Source organism: Elephantulus edwardii, unplaced genomic scaffold (assembly GCF_000299155.1).
Source record: "Elephantulus edwardii isolate Elephantulus edwardi_28Jun2011 unplaced genomic scaffold, EleEdw1.0 scaffold00220, whole genome shotgun sequence".
In the NCBI taxonomy this organism is placed as follows: Eukaryota; Metazoa; Chordata; class Mammalia; order Macroscelidea; family Macroscelididae; genus Elephantulus; species Elephantulus edwardii.
In genome coordinates this window covers 2741590-2763282 of record NW_006399970.1, presented here as the reverse complement: position 1 = coordinate 2763282, position 21693 = coordinate 2741590, and the positions used below count along the sequence as shown (strand labels likewise).

The 21693-nt window shown below is 44.8% G+C and overlaps 1 protein-coding gene and 1 pseudogene across 1 annotated transcript in view; both read left to right on the top strand.

The window, feature by feature from the left end:
- The first annotated feature begins 3719 nt into the window (after nt 1-3719).
- The window catches only part of LOC102856808 (mast/stem cell growth factor receptor Kit-like), a 128203-nt gene continuing 110229 nt past the window's right edge, over nt 3720-21693 (top strand). Inside the window, exon 1 of the mRNA XM_006898087.1 lies at nt 3720-3786. Within this exon, the coding sequence (XP_006898149.1) occupies nt 3720-3786 (67 nt within the window). The remainder of the gene's footprint in view (nt 3787-21693) is intronic.
- The window catches only part of LOC102860988, a 47638-nt pseudogene continuing 30290 nt past the window's right edge, over nt 4346-21693 (top strand).

The following is a 21693-nucleotide window of genomic DNA, read 5'->3' as shown; positions in this document are numbered from 1 at the left end:
GATTGGCACAGGACAGAGCGGAGTTTAGGGCTGTTGTACATAGGGTCGCTATGAGTCGCAAGCGACTCGATGGCACATAACATAACATAACATAACATAACATAACATAACATAACATAACATAACATAACATAACACATGGTAGTCCTTACCTTCCCAAATCCCCTTAAAAGAGTCCCTCCTAGGTATGCATTCTAACTCAAGGGATCAGTCATTAGCAGGCACTCATGGGAGTTCGTGTGGCCCAGGGCTACTCAGGAGCAGGATGGACAATCACCTCTCCTGTGATTTACTCTCTGAAAATCTGCTGGAAGTTCAGCTATAAGTCACTTCTGACTCAGTGGCACACAACAACAATAACAAGTTGTCTGAAAACAAAGGAAATTGGTATAGACCAAGCTACCCAGCCCATTCATTATATATACCCCTGTCCTTTGTGTACTAAGAAGAGAAATCATTCTTACAGTTATTCTTAGCTACAAATGATAAACCACAAAGCCAAGTAAGATTTAGATTGAGGCTGAAATTAATGCAAAACAAAAATCATTTTTGCTCTAACATCAGGGAGATACTCACTCCTTTAGAATAACCAAACAGACAAAAGAGCATAACTTACTCAAGTACAAGGCTTTAAAAGGGGGAAGAAGTAAAAGAAAATGATTAATGGGAAAGAGAATGATAGGGAGGGCATGGGAAGAGTGCAAGAGAAATTGCACTGTGGATATTGTAATGAATAGTATGAAACAAAACATGTATGAATGTGAATGAAGAATCAATTTCCTTTGTGAACTTTCACTTAAATTACAAACATAAATAAAATGTTGTTGTTGTTATGTGCCTGCAACTCATAGCAACCACTCTGAACCTTGCTCTGTCCTGAGCCAAACTCACTGACTCCTACACACCTACCCTTATTGCCCCAGTCACTATGTCAATCCATCTCATCCAGGGTCTTCCTCTCCTACACTCTCCCTCTACTCTTCTAAGCGTGATGTCCTTCTCCAAGGACTGGTCCTTCCTGGCAATATCCCTGAAATATGCGAGACAGAGCTTCATAATCCTTGCCTCTAAGGAACAATTTGGTTTCCCCTTCTCGGGGAAAAACTTGTTCTCTTGGCAGTCCACAGCATGCTAAGTTCAGATATTAAAAGAATCTCTTGGCCTAATCTTTTAACCCATTATTATCAGCAGCTATCACTGGACCTGTAACTCAAGTACTAATAGCAGAATTAATTGCCTGAAGACAGAACAGTGAGAACTCCCTTGTAACACACAGGAGGTAGATAGACATCCTCAGGATTATAGTGAGAACTGGTCAGTATGACCAGGACAAAATCATTACCTAGAACTCATCAGCCATGCTGGGGCAGAAGGATGGGACAAATTTGTTGTTTTGTACTATGGAGTCAGAACAGACCCACATCTGACCCTCCACAAGTTTTCAGAGGCAGTAAATCACATGGAAGGGGATTGTCCATCATTAACTGCAGAGCAGCTGATGCATTAAAACCACATATCTTTGAATTGGCACCACAATTCCTTACTATCAAGTCACCAAAGTGCAGCTGCCTTCATGCCAGCCCAACTGTTTTTATGCCACTTGACATAGTAGAACTGTCTCACCGGGTTTCCTAGGCCATCCATGATCTTTATGTAATAATCTTTCTTCCCTGAACTGTTGAGTGGATCAGAACCATCAACCTTTGTAGGTAAGTAGTTTGAACCACTAGAGTGCCTTTGCCTCACAGCTATTGTGTGCTTCAGGATCCATTATGACTCACAGAAAGTCCAGATAACAGTTGCCCCAGGTTGTAGCTGTTGTCTCATGCCATCGAGGCAAGTACGGCACATTGTGACTCTATTTGAACAACAGATCTGAACACTGCCCTAGCCTGTGCCCTCCTCACGATCTCTGACACACTGGAGCCCACTGCTGCAGTCACTGTGTTAACACATCTGGTTGAGGGTCTTCCTCTCTTTTGCCATCTCCCCCACTAAGCCACTAGAGCTCCCTGCAGAACTGCTGATGGGCTCAAACCTTGGACTTCCGGGTTAGCTGCCCAGTGCTTAATCATTATTCCCAGTAGACAACAACAACAATAACAAAATTCTTGCTGAATGAATGCATAAATAAACTTAAGGAGACACATTTATGCATATTATCCTTTAGTGGTGATGATTCTAAGTGATTAATTTAAGCCAATTTAGGTCCTGTGAGCATTAAGCAGGAGAGCTTTCTAAGTGAGGTGAGGATCTAAGCAATTACAAACCGGATGATACTTTAAAAAAGCAGTCTAGGTATAGCTGAATTCTTCTATTGCTTTCTTTCCCTCTGATAAAGACTTCCCATCAATTTTCCAATCTTGTGCTCTAGAGGCTGGATAAGGGTGTGGGGTTTACAGGGTGTGTGATTTAGGAGGCTGCCTTACTACAGAAGGCATAGGGAAAGCTCATCCTAATCTGGAGTCAGCCTTAAGGGTTCAAATCCTGTTCTCCCCTAATAAAGCTGTTTGATTTCTGACCACTTTTGAAATAAAGATAATAAAGCTGTCTCCTAGAGCTACTATAATAGCAAGCTGCTGCTGTGAACACATACATTCAGCACGAGGAAGAACTAGAAAACTCCACAGAGCTAGTGTTGTTACATTTCCTTCAGGAGCGTCATTCCAAGCAGGTGGGAGAAGCACTTGCTATGCAGTAGGATTTGGTTTAAGAGTATCATTTTACTAATACTTTTGAGCCTGGTACGGGCTGGAGCAGCTAAGAGAAACACCGGGATCCACAGTCTTGTAACTGTCATGATACACAGGGAAAGAAACTGTACAGGGGAAGGGGGGGGGTGGGAAGGCGCCTAGAGGGCTTTGCAAAATGATTGGCTTGGTGTAAAGAGTTTTTTGGTTTTTTTTTTTTAAAAAAAAAAAAGCAGGCAAACTTCACAAGGCGCCCCTCCCTACTCCAAGGTCTGGGTCTCCAGAAAAGTCTCAGCAGGGGGATTTGTGGGGCGGAGACTATGTCTGCCAATTGGAAACCAACTGTGTTCGTACAGGTAACCAAGCAGGTGGAGAAAACTGAGCAGAAAGAATTGCCTAAAGCCCCTTTTAGCCTTTTACCGAGATGTCAGGCGCCATGCTTGGCCCCCTTCGACTCACAGGAGAGACGAATTTCGGTGCCCTATTGACCAAGCACCCATCTCTGGTTCCTGGACCACTTCCACCACCAGCGCAACCACCCCCTTCCCTCAGGAGCATGCAAGAAGGCTGGGCAGCCAACCTTTATTGTCTGGGGAGCACCTGCCAGGTAGCCGGCTGGTGCCCTAAAGTGCGCGTGGAGCCCAGCTTCACGAAGCGCACACTCGGGTCCCGGGGAACTGCGTCTCCGCGGCCCGACCATATCACAAGGGAGGAGAGGAGGAGAGACGGCGGGATCTGGGGTCGAGACCCGCGCGGCGAGGGCCAGCGTGCGCGCCCCACCTCCCCTCCACGGTCACAGCCCCCAGGGATCAGAGGGTTGCCAGAGCCCGGGGGCTAGCGCCGCCAGGAGGGAGCGAGCCCCAGGCGGGCGGGAGGAGGGGAGGCGATAGGGGCGTGGCCGCGCGCAGGGGGAGGGCTCGGGAGGAGGGGCCGCTCCCGTGCTCTGGGGGCTCGGCTTTGCCGCGCTCGCCGCACTCGGGCGAGAGCAAGAACGTGAAGCAGAGCTCGGATCCCAGCGCAGCCACCGCGATGAGAGGCGCTCGCGGCGCCTGGGATTTCCTCGGCGTCCTGCTCCTTCTCCTCCGCGTCCAGACAGGTGGGAGAGAGTGGCGGACCCCTAGACGCCACACCACCCCCGGCGCAGCCTCTGTCCCTCTAGGGCTTCGAACAGGTCGGGGTGTGTCCTGAGAGGTGGCTGCTGGTCCCCGGCGTTTCAGCCTGCGGGGTTATTCGAGGCGTCCCCGGGGCGGGGAGGAGGTGAGGGGGGACTCCTCTTCGTCCTTCTTAGCTCACCTGCGCGAGGAAGCCCCAGGCGCTGGTGCTAGGGGGCCTCTGAGCCAGGGAGGTCTACCGGGGAGGAGGGCAGCCAGGGGGATTGGGGTAAGCGAGGCTGCAGGCTGAGGTCAGCCGAGCTGCGTGCGAGTTTGGGGTTTCTTTTGTGCCGAAGGTGCGCGGGGTTGGCAGAGGCCGGGGATTCGCGCTGTCGTGAGAGGCGCGGCTGCAGCGTCCTTTTGTTAAAAGTTGTGTGCGTGTGACCGATACCCCAGAGGGTTGGCCGGCGGGGTCTCAACTGCTCGGAGGGCAAAGTTTAGAACCCCTTTCTTTTTCTTTGCGGCCGCTGCTTCGCAACCAAGGGCGCTCTTTGTGCCCCCGAGATGGGAACCAACGCGCTACCTACGAAGGCGGCCGCGGGGCTCTGCTCCTGGGTTTTTGCAAATCGAACGCCTGGCATGCGGGCGGTGGGGTCGGACCCTGGAGAGCCCGGAGGTGGCTGCGACAGGGATAACTTGGACACGGCCTGTGGAAAGCAGCCGCTAGGTTGCAGACTTTTTGCTTTTGTAAATCCAGTGCCTGGGGACTCGCCCCTTTTTGCCGGGTGCCGTTTCATTCCTGCCGTACGCACCCGAGCGGCCGGTGGCAGCGTCTGTTGCTTGCTTTGAGCGAGGCAAGGACAGCATTGAGGACGCCTGTCCATCCGAGCACCGGAGCCATACTGCCCAGGGCCTTGGATACTTGTGTTGGTGTCTGCAACCTATGGTCGTAGCTTCCAGTTGGATTTTTTTTTTTTTTTAAATTCTTGAGACTCACTTGGCCCTTTCCCACGTGATATTTATACTTCAGAGTGCCTGGGTAAGGGGTGGAAGATCAGGAGATTGAGTGCAACTTTCTGCAAATTCTCATTGCTTCTTAAAGCCTTTATGGAAATGCAATTATTTCTGCGCGGAAACTTGGGTGTTCAGGTGGAGAAAGACTTGCTGATTCCCGGATCCTTCAGTCGGATTCCTGCCTCTCCTTTCCGTTTTTGTGCTTTTCCCCCCTGGGTGTCGCTGGTACACGCCGCGCATGAAAGTCGCTTGACACTTGAAGCCTCGCTTTCCCACAGGTCACATGAAAAACTGATGATGTTAGGTTAGAAAGTGAGTCTGAATTGGAATGTAAGGATTCCAAAGGAAGCATCGCTGTGAACTATTGTGGACTTTGCCAAATGCTGGCCTATTCCACATAAAGTCTCTCAGCTTCCCCCTGCCCGGTCTGAATGCATTGTGAAGGGTTTCCTGTCAGGACAGGAGACCTTGCATCTGGACCCCCCTGAGGAAGGAGAGGGGAAAATCCTGGACTTGTGTCCAGAGTCCTTGGTGGATTTGACTGCCTCGCTAAAATGACACATATTTGGGTTTTTTGTTCTGTTTGTGTTTAATTTAGACAGATGCACAGAATATCTCCCGTTCTAAAACCGAAATGAATCCGTCGTATTTCCTTCTTCCTTATAATTTGCCTGCTCCATCCAAGACATTTGGCAAGGGGAATTTTAAAGCCTTTCTCCTGAGGGGCAGTGTTGTGTAGTGACAAAGCCTTGGACTTCCCATCTGGCTGGTTTTCTCTGCCATTCATTGGCTCAGTGCCCTTGTGCAGGAAGCTTAAGTTCTGGGGACCCTAGTTTCCTCTTAAAGTACAATGAAACATTCTTATATGAACATTCCTGGGGGATCCATGATTCCCTAGTCTTCTGATAGTCATTTGCACAATTCTTTTTTTTTGACCGCTTGCAGCTGCCTGGAAATTTCTTGGCTGCTCATGGTCATTAGGGTCACTTCCTTTGATCTACCTGTCTGCCCGTGGCTAAAACGGGGTTTCTGTTGCCCACTCCTTAATGACACTACAGATCCTCTACACATCCCAACTGAGGGTTTGAAGAGTTACCAGCCTTAGCATTGACCCCCTTCCCTTTTATGTTTACATCTTCTGTGTCAGGCAGGATGGATCTGGAGGGGATGGTGAATCATACCTTCCCCTTGTTCCTCCAGATGTGCTGCGAGCGTCACCCCGAGCACCTGGACACAGGGCATGTTGGATTATTTTCTACGGAAAAGAATAAGATTTTATAAGTGAGATCCCAAATAGTTAATTCAGTCCCACTCTCTCTTCTTACCCTTCCGTTAATTTTTTTCTTATGATTTTACAAATCATCTATATGCACTGTGTTACAGAGCACATTTGCTAATACATCTTAGATTTCCTATTACATATGTGTTGTAAAAGAGTCGCTGCTCTTGCGTGGGGAAGTGCATGCCAGACACGTACTGGGTGGGGGCTTTGCTTGTCGTTTCCAACTCTTTCAACAAGCCTTAGAAATAGTGGTACCACCTTCCTTTCACCTAAACTTCACATCTAGAGAAACACACTAAGTGAGGACCTGACACCTGTCCAGAATAATCAGCAATGGAGCCTGAGACCAGGCCAGGCAGTGAGATTTGCATTCATTCGTTTACACATAGTTAATGCGTGCCAAATATGTGTTGTAAGTTCTGCAAATGCAAATGCATAGGACTGCCAAGGATCTTCCTGAGTTTGGCAAAAAAAACCCAAAAAACAAAACAAAAAAAAACCCAAAAAACACAACAGCAACAAAAAAACCAGCCTAGAATTGTGTATATTATAATGTTGAGTTGGAGTTTGGTTCAAGTACTTGCCTTCTAGCCAATGATCCGTGGTTCGAGCCCAGCACAAGTGCTCCAGGGGAGAAATACCAGGCAAACTGAGGCAAACTGCTTCTGAAAATAATGGCCAAGCACTTCTGTAGGTCCTGTAGGACCAATTGCTGGAAGTTGAAGCTGACTCGGTGCCATAGCACCACCATCTTCATCTCCACCACAGCCATTCAGAGGGAGGATTTATTAAATGAGAGCTTTCCTGGAGGTGTTGAGGGTCTGATCCTGTGAGAGTTGGCACCAAGACTTTCAGTGTTAGCTGTTCGCTCCAGTTATGGAAATAGAGATAAGCTATCACTAAAGTGTGCATGTCAGTCAGTTAAAAATTCTTTCCACTGCACCCCTCCCCCAAATTTTTTTTTAAAGTGGTCTTAGCTTTGTATACAGTAACTGATAGTGCTGCAGCAATTTCTAATATCTCAGGCTGTTGACACTCCAGCATGGCAATTTACCACTCACAACCTTGCTTCTCCCAAAAGAAATTCTCATCAGAAACGTGCCAAGTCTTTTTGTGGGCTTCCCTTGTAGCACATTTACGTACAGATGTTGTTGTGGTGATGGCTTTTGCTGGTGTTGTTGACAAGGCTGCTAGCAGTCACCCTTAGGATTTTGACTCATTTCCTCAAGTCTCCTCCGGCTGATTAAAGAGGGACAGGAGGAAACGAGCTTTGGTGTCCTGAGCGGAATTCTCAGAGCTGTGGGCTCAGGCGCGGGGACCCTGCAGAGGCAGTGAGTGGTCAAGACTGCAGGCACATTTTGTCTAGGTTGAATTTAGTTTAAGAATTGACTGGCGGGGAAGTAGGAAGGACTTTATTTCGCTGCAGTCAGGTGTGAACTGGAGTGAACTTTTCAGAAGCGAGGTTAGGAGGCATTGGAAGGACTCCAAGTAGATAAAAACACTTTTGTAAGCAGTTTTTAATAATTTGAATAAATATTTTCACGGCTACACATTTATAATGTGGAGAGTTTGGAAGGGAGTGAAATTCTACCCAGCCAACCCAGTGACACCTAACTTTACCCAACCCAGCCCAACCTGTAGCCTTCGAACCGATTCTGATGCATGGCAACCTTCGGGTTACTGAATAGGACTACTGACTAGGCTTTTCTTGACTATAATCTTGATAGGAGGAGCCCTGATTTTTGTAGCAGGTTTTGTGTTAAGCTATTGTATTAAAGCTTGGTAGCTTGCACCCTCTGTTGTTGTTAAGTGCAGTCGAGTCGTAGGTGACTCAGAGCCACCCTACGAACGAAAGGCCTCAACACTTGTGTGACTTTCATCCTGTCTCCAGATTCATAGGGTTTCCGGAGGACTAGCCTCTCTAAATTATTGAGGAGCAATGATGTTAGTTTGAGTACTAAGGTGTATCTGATTGAGACCATAGTCTTTCCGATCACTTGCTATGCGTCTGAGAGCTGGACAATGAGTAAGGATGACAGAAAAAAGAATGTCTTTGAACTGTGGTATTGGAGAAGAGTATTGAAGATCCCATGGACTGCCTAAAGAACAAACAAATATGTCTTGGAGAAGGTGTAGCCAGGGTGCTCCTTGGAGGCAAAGATGTTGAAGCTTCACCTCTTCTTCTTTGGGTATGTTGCTAGGAGAGGCTATTCCTTGTAGAGGGACATCATGCTTGGAAAAGTGGAGGAGGGACAGTGAAGGAGAAGAACACCTTCTGCTGGGTGGGTTGACACAGTGTCTGGCACAGTGGGCTGCAGTGTGTCAGAAGTGTGAGGATGGCCCAGGCTAGAACAGGGTTCAGATCTGTTGTTCATAGCATTGCTGTGAGTCATACCCAACAGCACCAACAACAAGAGCCTCTATTTGTGAAAAGACGAAATAGTCTACGTCTGTACAGGCCTACCCTGATAGCAGGCCATTATGAGTTGTAATCATCTCAATGGCTGTGGGTCTATGGAATTTGGTTTAGTCTTTGTAGAAGCAGATTCACCTGCAGCTCAACTTTTCATGGCTGTCAATTCCCAGTTGACTCATAGCTGACCTTCAGTGGATTCCCGAGGTTGCCACATGAGGGTCTATCTTTCTTCCCGGGAGTCACTGGTAGATTTGAACAGCAGCAGCCTTGAGGTTAGAAGAATGACTAGACTAAGGCCTAGAGTTCCCTCGCAGCTGATTGCCAGACCTTTATTTCCAGGTGTAACTCAGAAGGTGTGAATTACCAATCTTTACGTTAGGAGTGCAACCCAAACCACTTGTATGAATCACCCAGGCTCCAACCTGAGGAAGTTTCTAGTGGCAAAAGTTCTCTAAGAAATTAATTGTAAACCTTTGTTGAAAGCAGAGAACACTTGTGAGTAAGCCTGGGCTAAGAAGTTCTGATTTCTGACAGTTTTGGACAGGAGACAGCCCATAGTTTGATTTAAGTCTCCTAATAAATAAAGAGCAGTTGCAAGCGGACAGCCTGCCGTCCTGTTTGGTTTGGCCCACAGTTGTGCTTAGAAAACATGTAGACAGTATTTGAAAATCTGGAGAATTTATATCAAGACCGAGCTTTCTTCTCTTAAAAAACTGGCCCTTTTACATGGAACCTGTTCTTCTTTTAGACTCTACTGCTCCCTTCTGCCTGCCAGCGCTCAGGCAGCTTGGAGTTGGGATCAGGTGGACGCAGGGGTGGAAAATAAAGCCTTTTGGTTGGCTGACTTCAAAGTTGCTTAACTTCAGTTTCTCATGGGAGCACTGACAATGAATGACTCCATGACTTTGATCAAATTCTTTATCCTCACTGTGCTCTGCGGGAGAAAGATGTGGCGGTCTGCTTTCATAACCCTCGCTGGCTTGGAGACCAACCCCACAGGGCAGTTCTGTTCTCTTCTGTGGGGTTGTTTGGAGCTGGGACTGACTTAGCAGCATTGTGTTAACTTTTTGGCTAGTTTCCTTATCAGTGAAATGGAGAGACTGGCATCTCTTTCACAGGGTTGTTGTGAGGCTTAAATATGTCGCTACACAGAAAGACTTTAGCATGGTGTTTGGCACACAGCCCATGCTCAATGCATACCAGACGTAATTATCATCTGTAAACTGGAAATAATTCTGTTCCTAAAGTGGGATCTTTCGGGCAGTCTGGTAGCCTCATTGGTACTGAGTTGTGTTGCCAACCCAAAGGCCAAATCTGTCAGCTGGTCCTCAGGAGAAAGCTGGGCAGTCTCCTCCTGTGCAATTTACTGTCTCTGAAAACCTGCTCTGAGTTGGTTCTAACACAACAGCAATGAGCTTGAGCTTCGAGTTTTAAAGTGGGATCAATGCCTGCTTTAATATGAAGATTTGGTGAGAGCATTGGTCATGTAATCTAGAGGGAATTGCACTGCTAACACGAAGGCTGGCTAACCCAAATCTCTAGTGATTTGAGTGCGCTTGTGGCTCCTAGGGAGAAAGGTGGACCATCTCCTCCTGTGTGATTTACAGCATCGGAAAACCATGGGAGGATTGGCTATGAGTTGGCTGTGAATTGATGGCAGTGAGTGAGTGAGTTTATTGAGTGAAGGCGTATGTAGAGTTGCTTGCTCTATTGATGCTTGTATTGCAGCTAATGAAAAACCTCAACTCCCCGAGTGAGTAGACTTTGACTCTGCCTCTTTAAAATCCTTCCACTTTCATACTAATACATCTCAACTTGATAGTTTTTAAAAAGGAGATAAAGTTCTTTTCCCCCCCCTTGTTTTATATGTATCAGAGAGCTGGACAATGATTAGGGATGATAGAAGGAGAATTGATGCCCTTGAACTGTGATGCTGGAGAAGAGTATTGAATATACCATGTACTGCAAAGAGAATGAACAGATTGATCCTGGAGTGGGTTAAACCAGGCTGCTCCTTGGAGGCAAGGATTCTGAAGCTTTGTCTGATGTACTTGGAATATATCATGTTGCAAAAGGAGGGACCAGTCCTTGGAGAGGGACATCATGCTTGGAAAGGTGGAGGGACAGAGCAGGAGAGGAAGATCCTTGATGCAATGGATTGACTAGGGTATGGGGTTTGGTGTGTCAGAGACAAAGATTGGCACAGGCTGGAACAGGGTGTTTAGTGCTGTTGTACATAGGGTCGCTAAGAGTCGCAGGCGACTCGAAGGCACAAAACAACTACATATGAATTTTGACGTTATGATTGAGAATCACTGGTCTTGCAGCTAGAATAGATCTTGGGATATGGTTTTGTTATTTTTATTTTCTTCGACAGGAGAGGGGAGTATATCACAGAAAATTTCTTAAATGGAATCATTCAGATGTGCTAAATGTGCTAATTTTCCCATTGATTTCTTGTTTTAATCCTCCTGCTTTACATTTTGGTCATAGCATACATACCTTTGTTAGCTATATTCAAGTGCCTACCTTTCTGACAGCTAGACTTTTGACATTTCTGCAAAACTGAAAGTTTAAGGTAGATTGTTATTCAGAGCACTTGGCCTCAGTTAAGAGCTTGGGCTTTGAAATTGACAGGCCTGAGTTTTTATTCGCTTCTGCAACTTACGGCTGTGTGATCTTGGAAAAGATCTTAACCTCTGGTTAAAGCTTCTCATCTGTAAAATGGGAATGTGATAGCACAGGGCTGCTCTGAGGTACTGGCATATATGTAGAGCAAATCACTATCAGGCTGATGTGTTGTGTTTCTATTTTAGCTTTGCCTGTTAGAAAAAAATTGGGGAATAATTTGAAACCAAACCCCAAACCAATTGCACTGCTGTTGAATCAATTTGGATTTCTAGTGACCTTGTGTCCTGTTTCCAAGGCTGTGAAATCCTCACAGGATTACAGACAGCCCATCTTCTCTTTTGTGGACAGACTGGTAGATTCAAACAGTTGACCTTTTGGTTACTATTCCAATAGTTATCATCTGTTATGTCAGGTTCCTTAGTTTAAAACCAAATTACTGCAAATACATGGGGGTTTTTTTAGCTCTGTATAGAGAGAGTTGCACCTCTCTGATGGGTTAAATCCACCAGCAGCTTTTCAAGAGAAAGATGGCTAGTCTTTTCTTCTGTGATTTACAGCCTTAGAGGCTCAGTGGAGGGTGAGCTATGAGTTGGTCCCAATTCCATGGCAACAGATTTAGGCTTTGATATTTTTTTTTTCAAACTAACAAACCTCTCCCCATAGTTTTCTACAGCATTATGCACATCATATGTGTGCCTATAATTTACAAAACATGTGGCATTGTGGACTTTCTCTTTTTGTTTTAATATAAAAGTTATAAACTTATAATTAATATCTGATTTAAATAAAGATTGAAGCTCAACATTAAGAAGACAAAGATTCTCACCACTGGGTCAGTTAACAGCACTGTGATGGATGAAGATGAGATTGAGGTTGTTAACAGTTCCAGCTTTCTTGCCTCCACAATCGACACCCTTGGCACCAGCAATCAGGAAATCAAAAGACGAATTGTATTGGGAAAATCTACTGTCAGGGACCTTTCCAGAGTACTTAGAAGCAATGATGTCAGTCTGGAGACTGAGGTGCACCTAATTCAGGCCATGGTCTTCACAATTATTTGCTATGCATCAGAGAGTTGGGCAATGACTAAGGATGATAGAGGGAAGAATCAATGCCTTTGAGTTGTGGTGCTGGAGAAGAGTCTTGAACATACTATGGACCATCAGGAAAACAAATAGGTCTATCTTGAAGAGGGTGAAATCAAGTTTCTCTTTGGAGGCTTGGATTTTGTAGCTCTGTCTCATATACTTTGGGCATGTGGCCAGGAGAGACCAATCCTTGGAGAAGGACATCATGCTTAAAAGGGCAGCCCAGGAGAGGAAGACCCAGGACTGGGGCAATGGGGCAGGTGTGTCGGAGTCAGTGATACTGGCTTAGGACAGAGCGGACCTCAGAGCTCTTGTACTTAGGGCCATTATGAGTCAAGGTGACTTGATGGTACATAACAGCAACAACAGGTAGTAATAAAACATAGGTCTCCTTGATATTTTGTTTAATTTGCTTTTTCTCTTAGACTACTTTCTTTCAAAGAGGGTATACATACTCTATTTTAGAGGCCTAGCTAGAGTCCCTCCCTGGGTGCTTTGCTTCTAACCAAAAAGTTTGTTAGTTGGAGTTTACCCAGAGATGATTTGAAGGAGGGCCTATGATCTATTTCTGAAAAGTTAGCCACAGGGGAGAAGAAAAGGTGACTTAAAAACTTTTGCAAATGACCATTTTTCTCAAGGTAAACGAGTAAAGGAAGATTACCTAGAGGCCATGAACGCTGTAACCTTTTAAAATTGTACTGGAAAGGCCTGGATAGAGGAGAACTTTTCCCTGCCTTCTTTAAGAACTGTGGGGCCAAATTGAACTTGTCCCTTGCCCCAGGCCTGATACACTGTGGTGTTCAGTAAATATTAGTTTAACAGCTCTCTTGCTCTCCAGCACCCCATGCTTTGAAGGTAATAAATGCTCAGTAAACAGTTTTGATTCTGTTTAACAAAGGCTTATTAATCCCTGTGCCTTGTTCCTCATAGAAACTATAGATAGGGCCTGGGGGTGAGCGGAGGACCAGAGCACAGCCAGTGATTCCAAATAGTATTTAACGTCAAAAGAAATGCAAAGTGTTCTTTTTAGGTGGAATTAGTGGAGGGGAACTTAGCTCTTGGTGGACAGGGTTAGAGATCAGTCGTCAGCAAGAATGTCCCCATGGGAGATGAATTTGAGCTTAATTTCTGCTCCTTGAAGGAAGGAGGGGAGATTGTTAGCCGTGGAGGCTTCAGAAAACACAGGTCAAGATGTCAAGGCCTTATTTGAGGATTGTCGAGTCTTTAATTGGCATGATGGCTGGGGTTGGAATCAGAGAGGGAAGGCTGGGTCAGTAAGCTCTTTGATTAGCGATTAGCTTCAAGGAGCATGGGAGGGAAGGTATATTTAGTGTGTGTTTGTCCAGATTAGGAAGAGGGCTTTGGAATAGAGGCCAAGGTATCTTTGACCTCAGAGCGTCCCTCTAGGCTTTTCTTCCTGGTCCCAGGCTGCTCACCTTCTGCTTTTCCCACTAAGCAAGTACGCTAGTGAACTGAGACCCAGAGTCCTTGCCCTGAAATCCAAACACCCGTTGCTGTAGGCCACCGGGGATAAGAGAACGTCCTTGTGGGAGCTCTTTGTCAGTTTGTCTCGTTCTGATAGCTCACCTGTTACTGTGACCTTGGGAGCTATCCTGCCAGCGTTTCAGATGCCAGCAGGGTCGCCTGGGTGGATAGATGTCAGCAGAGGTTTTCAGACTAAGGCAGAGTGGGAAGAAAGGACTAGCTATCCACTTCTGAAAATTACCCCAGGAAAACCCTCTCGATGACTATATTATTTAGTATAGAGTTGGGAGAGGAGCCCGTGGGGCGAGAGGTCATGCTAATGATTGTGAAGGTGAAGCAGGAGCAGGTAGATACTGTGTCCTGTGGTTTTGTATACCAGTCAGCTTATTCAGTGTCAACTGACCTTGTTGTTCGGAGCCACTGAGTTCGAATCAACTCATCGCTGCCCCTTCACTGGGTTTTCTGAGGCAGTACTTCTTATGGGAGAAAATTGTTTATCCTTCTCCCGTGGTAGATTTGAACCGTGTGTCTTTGGGTTGGCAGCACAGCTCCTTACCACAAAGCCACCAGAGCTCCCTTACAGCTAAAGCTCAGCAGACAATAGCAACAGTCTTAGGGCTGAGAGCGCTGTGTTGATATCTTGCACAGAGGTGGTCAGGCAGCCTCTTTAGAACCTCTGTGGATGAAGGGGTGTGAGGGGCAGGCATACTCTGAAAAGAAGGGAGATGTTTTAGAGACACAGTGAAATATATAGATGATGAGACTCTATTTATTTCATGGAAGGAGCCCTTGTTGCTTAGTGCCCTGTATTTAAAACTAGTAGACTAAAGATTGACGGTTCAGATCCATCCTGTGACTGTGAAGAAGAATGATGACAGTCTCTTTCTGTTAAGATTTACAGCCTCAGAAGCTTAATGAAGAGTTTCTGTGTGTTGACATTACTCCACAACAATGGGCTATCCCCCACTCCAATCCTAAAGGGTCCCACAGTAGTGCACTGGTTAAAAGTACAAGGCCACTAACCAAAAATGTTGACAGTTCGAACCTTCCCACTGCTCTGCAGGAAAAAGATGAGGCATTCTTCTTGTGCAAAGATTTAAAATCTTTAGAAATATATGGGACATTTCTCTGTCCTGTGGGGTTACAGTAAGTTGGAATTGACATGAGGGCCTTGGGTTTGGCTCAGTTTTGGTTTATGCACCAGATAATGATGAGACTAAGGGGAAGGAGAACAGAAGTTATCTAAGTGTGTACAGATAACTGGTTCCAGAAAGCCTTTTTGAAGGAGGGAGTAAGTGTGGTCTCGGGGTTTTCGCCACTGATCATCTGCAGGCTGCATTTACTTGAAACTCAGTTTCACCCACTTGATGGTAGGACGTAAAAGAAATTCTCAGGATCAGGCCTAAGAAAGAACAAAACCAACCCTTAAAAAACATGGAATCTGCTCTGAATAAATGGCATGGTACAGGGTTTATATAGAATTATGGGTTACTGCTGTATCCATCATATAATGAAACGTAAATTTGATCCATGAAAAAACATTTTGCCCAAAGAAGATCCTTCCTCTATTTTATGCTTTAGGCCATTTTAAAGGTATATATTTTTTGGTTTCTCAAGGAATGAAGTGGACATTTTGGGTGTAGAAAACATGGTGTTGATTAAAGGTTTGGGAAATAGGCGCTTTGAAGGCAACTTAAAGAAATCGGATTTATTAGGCCCAGACAAGATGAGGTCAGGGAAGGTTTAGTGAATGATAGTCTTCAAATATTTGTAATGTGTGAGTGGAAAATGAGACAAAATGAGAGGAGCTTAAATTGCCCCAGAAGGAAAATTGAGATGATTATTTTTTTTAAAAAGAGATGATTCTTTGAAGGGAAGAGCTAGAAGGGAATTTATTGCATTTCCAGAGCTGATGTTGTATTGTTGTGTGCTGTTGGGTCAGGACAGATCCATAGCTGATTCTTCAGCCATTTTTCAGAGGCAGTTAACTAAGGGGAGGAAATTGCCCATCATAGGATATTATACTGTCAGATTGGAACCAACGCATAACTGACTCTCCAATGAGTTTTCAGGGACAGTATAATCACATAAGAAGAGATTGCACATCTTTCTCCTATGGAGCAGTTGATAGATTAGAACTGTGTACTTTTGGGTTGACAGCACGGCTCCTTACCCTAGGCCATCAGTGGTTCTTTTCTGGAAGCATGCAGGAAGGCAAATGATTGTCAATTTGAAATGGTTCAATCCTGCCCAACTCAATTGCTTTGATGGCCCGTTAAAGGCCCATCTGAAATCTTTCCTAAATCATATGGAAATAGAAAATGACCATTCCCCTACTTATCTTATTGCTTTGGTTATGGGACAGACTGGCGCTCATAAATGCTGGGGAAATTCTAACACGATCCACTGCTGTATTCACAATTTTGATCTATACTGAAATCAGTCAATAAAGAACCTGTAGCCTAAAAGTGGATTATTGATGTGTTGTGGGGTGAAGGGTAACCACCGGACAAATTGTGCAATGTAGTGACTAAGTGAAGCATTTCTGCAGAAGATCAAATACTGCAGCTTTCAATATGGTTATTGCATCTCAATATCACGAAAACAATTCTCTTCATTGGACAGAAAAGTGACATCATGATAGATGGAGAAAAGATTGAAACTGTCAGTGACTTCATCTTGCTTGGGTCCACAATCAAAACACCAACAGTCAGGAGATCAGGAATTGTATTGCACTGGGAAAATCTGCAGTCAGAGACCTCTCCAAATTACTGAGGAGCAATGATGTTAGTTTGAGGACTAAGGTACACCTGATTCACACCATGGTCTTTTCAGTCATCTGCTAGGCCTCTGAGAGCTGGACAGTCAATAAGGATGACTGAAGAAAACGTGATGCCTTTGAATTGTGGTGTTAGGAAGAATACTGAATATCCCATGGGCTGCCAAGAGAACAAACATATGTCTTGGAGAGCGTAAAGCCAGATTGCTCCTTGTAAGCAAGGATGGTGAGGCTTCATGTCATGTACTTTGGGCATGTTGCTAGGAGAGGCTGTTCCCTGGAGAAGGAAATCATGCTTGCAAAGGTGGAGGGACAGTAGAGAAGAAGAAGACCCTCAACCAGGTGGATTGACAGTGACTGCAGCAGATTGAGGTTGGCATAGGATAGGATAGGATAGGATTCAGATTGACTCAACCACACCTAAGAAGGAAGGAAATAGATAGATAGATAGATAGATAGATAGATAGATAGATAGATAGATAGATAGATAGACAGAGGTTTAAGCTGTGTATGAGAATAGAAAGAAAAGGAAGCATAAGGTCCAGAGACATCCTTAATTGATTTCCGAGACCTAATCTGAGGATGATTTTGTTCTGTGATCACCCAGCTGGCTGGTTAACTTTGAAACACAGTCATGTATCTCAGCTGAACAATTTCCAAGCAAGGAAGGTGAGTGATTAAAATATTTTTTTCCTCTATTACTCAAGAACGAATTGATCAAACATTCTTGCTTATCTCCTTTCCTGGCTTCCAGTCCCATCTCCTCTTCAGTCATTTCATGTCCATGGCTCAGGGGACCCTGGAATCAGTGGTCCAGAAGAGGATAGTTGTAGAAGTGAAATTACAACTCAGTATTTTCTAGTTCACATTCAACGTTTGAAAATGTGTCTATGATGTGATCCCTTTCTTTAAGGAGTGTAGAATCTGTGGGAAGATTATAAAATTGAGATTCAATAAATCTGGAGAAAGGTATTAAGATTGATGGAGTGAAAGATTTTAAAAAAAAAAATGAGTTAGCCTGTTGTTGATGGGATTGATCCAGTGACTTCAACAATGGGTTCCAGCGTGGTAGAGATTGTGAGAATGGTGCAGGAGTGAGCAGTGCTTGGTTCTGTTGCATATGGTGTCTTTGAATCAGAGAAGAGTCAAGGGCATCCCACAGGAACGCTCAAGCTTGGGGAAATACTCATTATCCTTGAGTTGATATCCTAGACCCCATTTATTGAATGAAAGGATGACATTGAACTTGGGCTGAATCTTGAAGAATGAATAGGATTTGGACAAGGCATGAGAGTAGCAAAAATATAGAGGGTTAGAACAAAAGAAAATTGAAGGCCTGACCATCCCATTGGAAAGAATCTTTGTGGAGAGTAGCGGGAAATACAATTGTGCTGTAAGCCCAAAGGCATGCAAGTGCAGTTTGAATCTACCAGCTGCTCTGTGGGAGAAAGGTGAGCAATCGCCAGTGTGATTTACAGTCTCAGAAAACCTAATTGGGGGTGGGGGGTGGGGGGTGACTGTTAGTAGGTTTTGACTTGACAGAGCAACACAGCAGAAAATGTGGTGAGGTAATTTTTTAAGGGTGCCTGTGTATAGTAATCGCAGTGTTTTCTGCAGTATAGTATGTGATATATTCTCTGCTGGAAATACTTGGATGGTGCAAAAGGCTGACACACTTGACTTCTATGGAAAGGTTGGAGGTTTGAATCCATCCAGAGGTGCCTTGGAAGAAAGAACTGGTGTTCTGGTTCTGAAAAGCCCCACCTTTGAAAAGTCTGTGGGTAATAGCTCTGCACGGGGGTCAAAGACCACTAAAAATATTTGAGGATATTTTTCTTAAGTGTAATCTGGCCAAGTGGCTGCTTCTCTAGAGAAACAGCTATAGAATGAGGAAGCACAGCTCTCATTTTTTTTAACACGTTCTTTATTGCACGTACAATGCAAATCCAGGAGAAGTAGACAGGTACTGAGTTGTTTGCAGGTCTGGAGTCATTGCCCCCAGTTGAGAGAACATATTCCATGCCTCATCACTTCAGAGTGACAATAGATGGTTTTTTATTTTATGCTTCTTAAGGAATTTTAAATGCCTTGCTCTTGACTCAGTGGCAAAAGGAAAGAGAAAATTAAAAAGAGGAGAAACCCTTACTGTTATACTTTTTTGTGCTTTTATCTTGACATTCTTTTGTTGTTAGGGGCTGTCAAGTCAGTTTTGACACATCTCCATGTGACACAGTAGAAGAACTGCTCTATTGGATTTCCAGAACTGTAATCTTCATAGGAAGGAGCTCTGGTAATACAGTCCATAGCGTGTTGTGCCGCTATGCTAAGGACTCAGTGTCTCCTGCAGTTCATCCCATCATGTAAAGCGCTGTACCACCAGGGATCCTGTTAAGTTCTTTACCTCAAAAGAAAACCCAACCCAACCCAGCTGATCCCGACTCCTGATGTTCTTCACTGGGCTTCTGAGGGTTAAAGAATGCCTGTCTTTCTTCTGTGGAGCATCTGGTGGATTCAAACTGTTGGCCTTTTGGTTTGCAGTCCAGAGTTTAATGCGCTTGACACCAGAGCCCCTTTTGAGTTCTTTCATTCACTGACTTCCACTGATTTGATTTCACCTCTCTTCGACCCTTCATTGGGACTCTGAGGCTGTCAGTCCTTAAGGGAGGGAGGGACCACTGCTAGATTAGGACTCTGAGAGAGGCTCAGCCTTTGAGCTGGTCGCTTGACTTGCTAAGTAAGTACATGTCACTAGAAGGACATCATGTGGAAGGGTAGAGGGTCAGCATAGGAGAGGAAGACCCTGGATGAGATAGATTGACACGGTGACTGGGGTAGTGGGGGTAAGTGTGTCAGAGAGGGTGAGGTTGCCTCAGTGTAATTTAAGGTTTAGAGCTATTGTTCATAGGTTCGCAATGAGTCCTAGTCAACTTGATGGAACCACAATGATACCTCTAGAGTCCTCTTCAAGTTAGTTCAAACTCGTTACCATTGAGTTGAAACTTACTTGTAGCTGACCTCCTGTGCGTTTTTAGAGGCTGTAAACTTTTTTAGATATGGGAGGAGATTGGCTCATCTATCTTGGAGCAGCTGGTGGATTTGAACTACCTGCTTTTGTGTTGGCACTACAGTTCCTTACTCATTAGGCCACCAGAGTTCCCTTAACTTCTTTGGTATAGTTATTATGTGCCATTGAGTCAGAACCAGACCCTCTAGTGTACTTTCAGAGGCTGTAAATGGCACAGGAGGAGAGTGTCCATCTTTCTCCCTTGGAGCAGCTGGTGGATTTGACGTTCAAATCATGCCTTTGAGTTGACAGTGCAACTCCCAGGCCTACAGGGCTCCCTAAAGTAAAATATCCCAGTTAATTTGGGCTTGCTCCAGGTGACTCAGGTTATTTCCATGAGCATTATAAATTCAAAACAAGCCTCCAGACTCCTCATTAATTTATATATAATACCTCTTCAGAAGAGGAATTATTTGGCAGAGTTGGAACAAAGTAGGGAATTAATCACAGAAAACTTTGGATATTATTTGATGTCTTCTTGTTATTGATTGCCTTTGAGTCGAACACGACTCAGCGAGTCTATGAACAAAAGGCCTGAAGCCCCTCTACAACTATTGCATTTATCAAAGTTCGTAGAGTTTCTGGAGGCATGTTGTTTAAGGAAGTGGAGGCCACTCCTGCTTCCAAATATGATTATTGTAGGAAAATTAAAAAGTAAGTAAAGAGAATGGGGGGAAAAATGACTCCTAGTTTCACCACCTAGAAATAACTACAGGGAAACCTGTGCGAGCTGGAACTCGATGGGACTGCCTTGTTTTCCTGCCTCCCCTTTGGTCCCTTGATTGATGGGGCAGCCTTGCTCCCCTCAGTCAGTGGGGACATGGGCAACAGCAGGCCGGTGTCCTTATTCCTACTGCCCAGCCTGGAATGGTCTTCTCTGTCCAGGTCCACCATCCTTCACCGATCCACTCTTCACTTAACCTGCAGCCATCAGGAGGAGCCGTCCCCAGGACCTTACACTCCAGGCACGCCGGGCATGTGAACCCCTGACAAACCCATATAGTAAATGTGTGAGAGCCATGGTAGGGGGAGTTAGAGGGACTTAGCATTTATTGGAATAAGTACTTCATAGAAATAATTCAAAAGGAAAAAAGTAGGGGAGCAGAGGGAACCCAGTGTCAGTAGTGCCTTTTGGGAGAACTAGTATTTAGCAGATTTGTCACTGTAAAACAGAATTCTTTCTCAAAATGATATTATTGTTGTTGTTGTTTTTGTTGTTATTGCTGTCTAGTTGAGTACAACTCATGAACCACAGCTCTGAAACTTGTACTGTCCTGCCATCCTCATCATCTTTGACATACTTGAGGCTGTTGCTGCAGTTCATTGGGGGTATTCCTCACTTTCAGTGACCTTTACTCTTCCTAACATAACATCCCTTTCCAAGGAACAGCCTCTTCCAGCAACATGCCCAAAGTCGAGGAGACGAACCTTTGCCATCCATCGTTGCCTCCAAAGATGTCATTAGACCAAGCAATTAGAATGGTTAGTTGAAATGTTTAAATTGTTGCTGCTTATTTTAGTGCAGTCTCTGCATTTACTACAGCGAATATAGTAGATAAGTTCCTAGTGCAACAAAAGTGCATCATTTTCATAAAAAGAACCCCCCCCCTTCTCTTCTATGTGTAAAAATAAACTAGCATATGTGCAAGGTTTGTGAAAGGATCTTTTTTTATTTTCCCTTTAAGCAGATTTGAATATGTAGCCTAATGTACTCTCCAGTATTTTCAAGGGACATTTGCTTAAAATGATAACCATCATTGCAGACCTACTGTCTTCTAAAAAGAGGACCTGGTAAAGGGAAGAGTGAATGCCAGCAGGTGAGAAGGGTTCATGACAAGTCTTCTTATCACTATAGAAAACCTAACCATGAGATAGTGCTCAGGACTACAGATTCATTCCATGGGACCTTTCCGGTATTTTTGTCGTCGTTGTCTTTGTTGTTGTTATTGTGTGCCATCGAATCTGATCTGACTGGCACAGGAGGAGATTACCCCTCCTTCTCTAGCAGAGAATCTGGTACATTTGAGCTGCACGCTTTCGGGATTGCAAAGCATCTTCTTGCCACTAGGCCACTAGAGCTCCCTTCCCGTATTTTTAAAGCTGATTATGTTGGTTTCCCAGGTCTGCTATAACAAATCCTTCTCACAAACTGA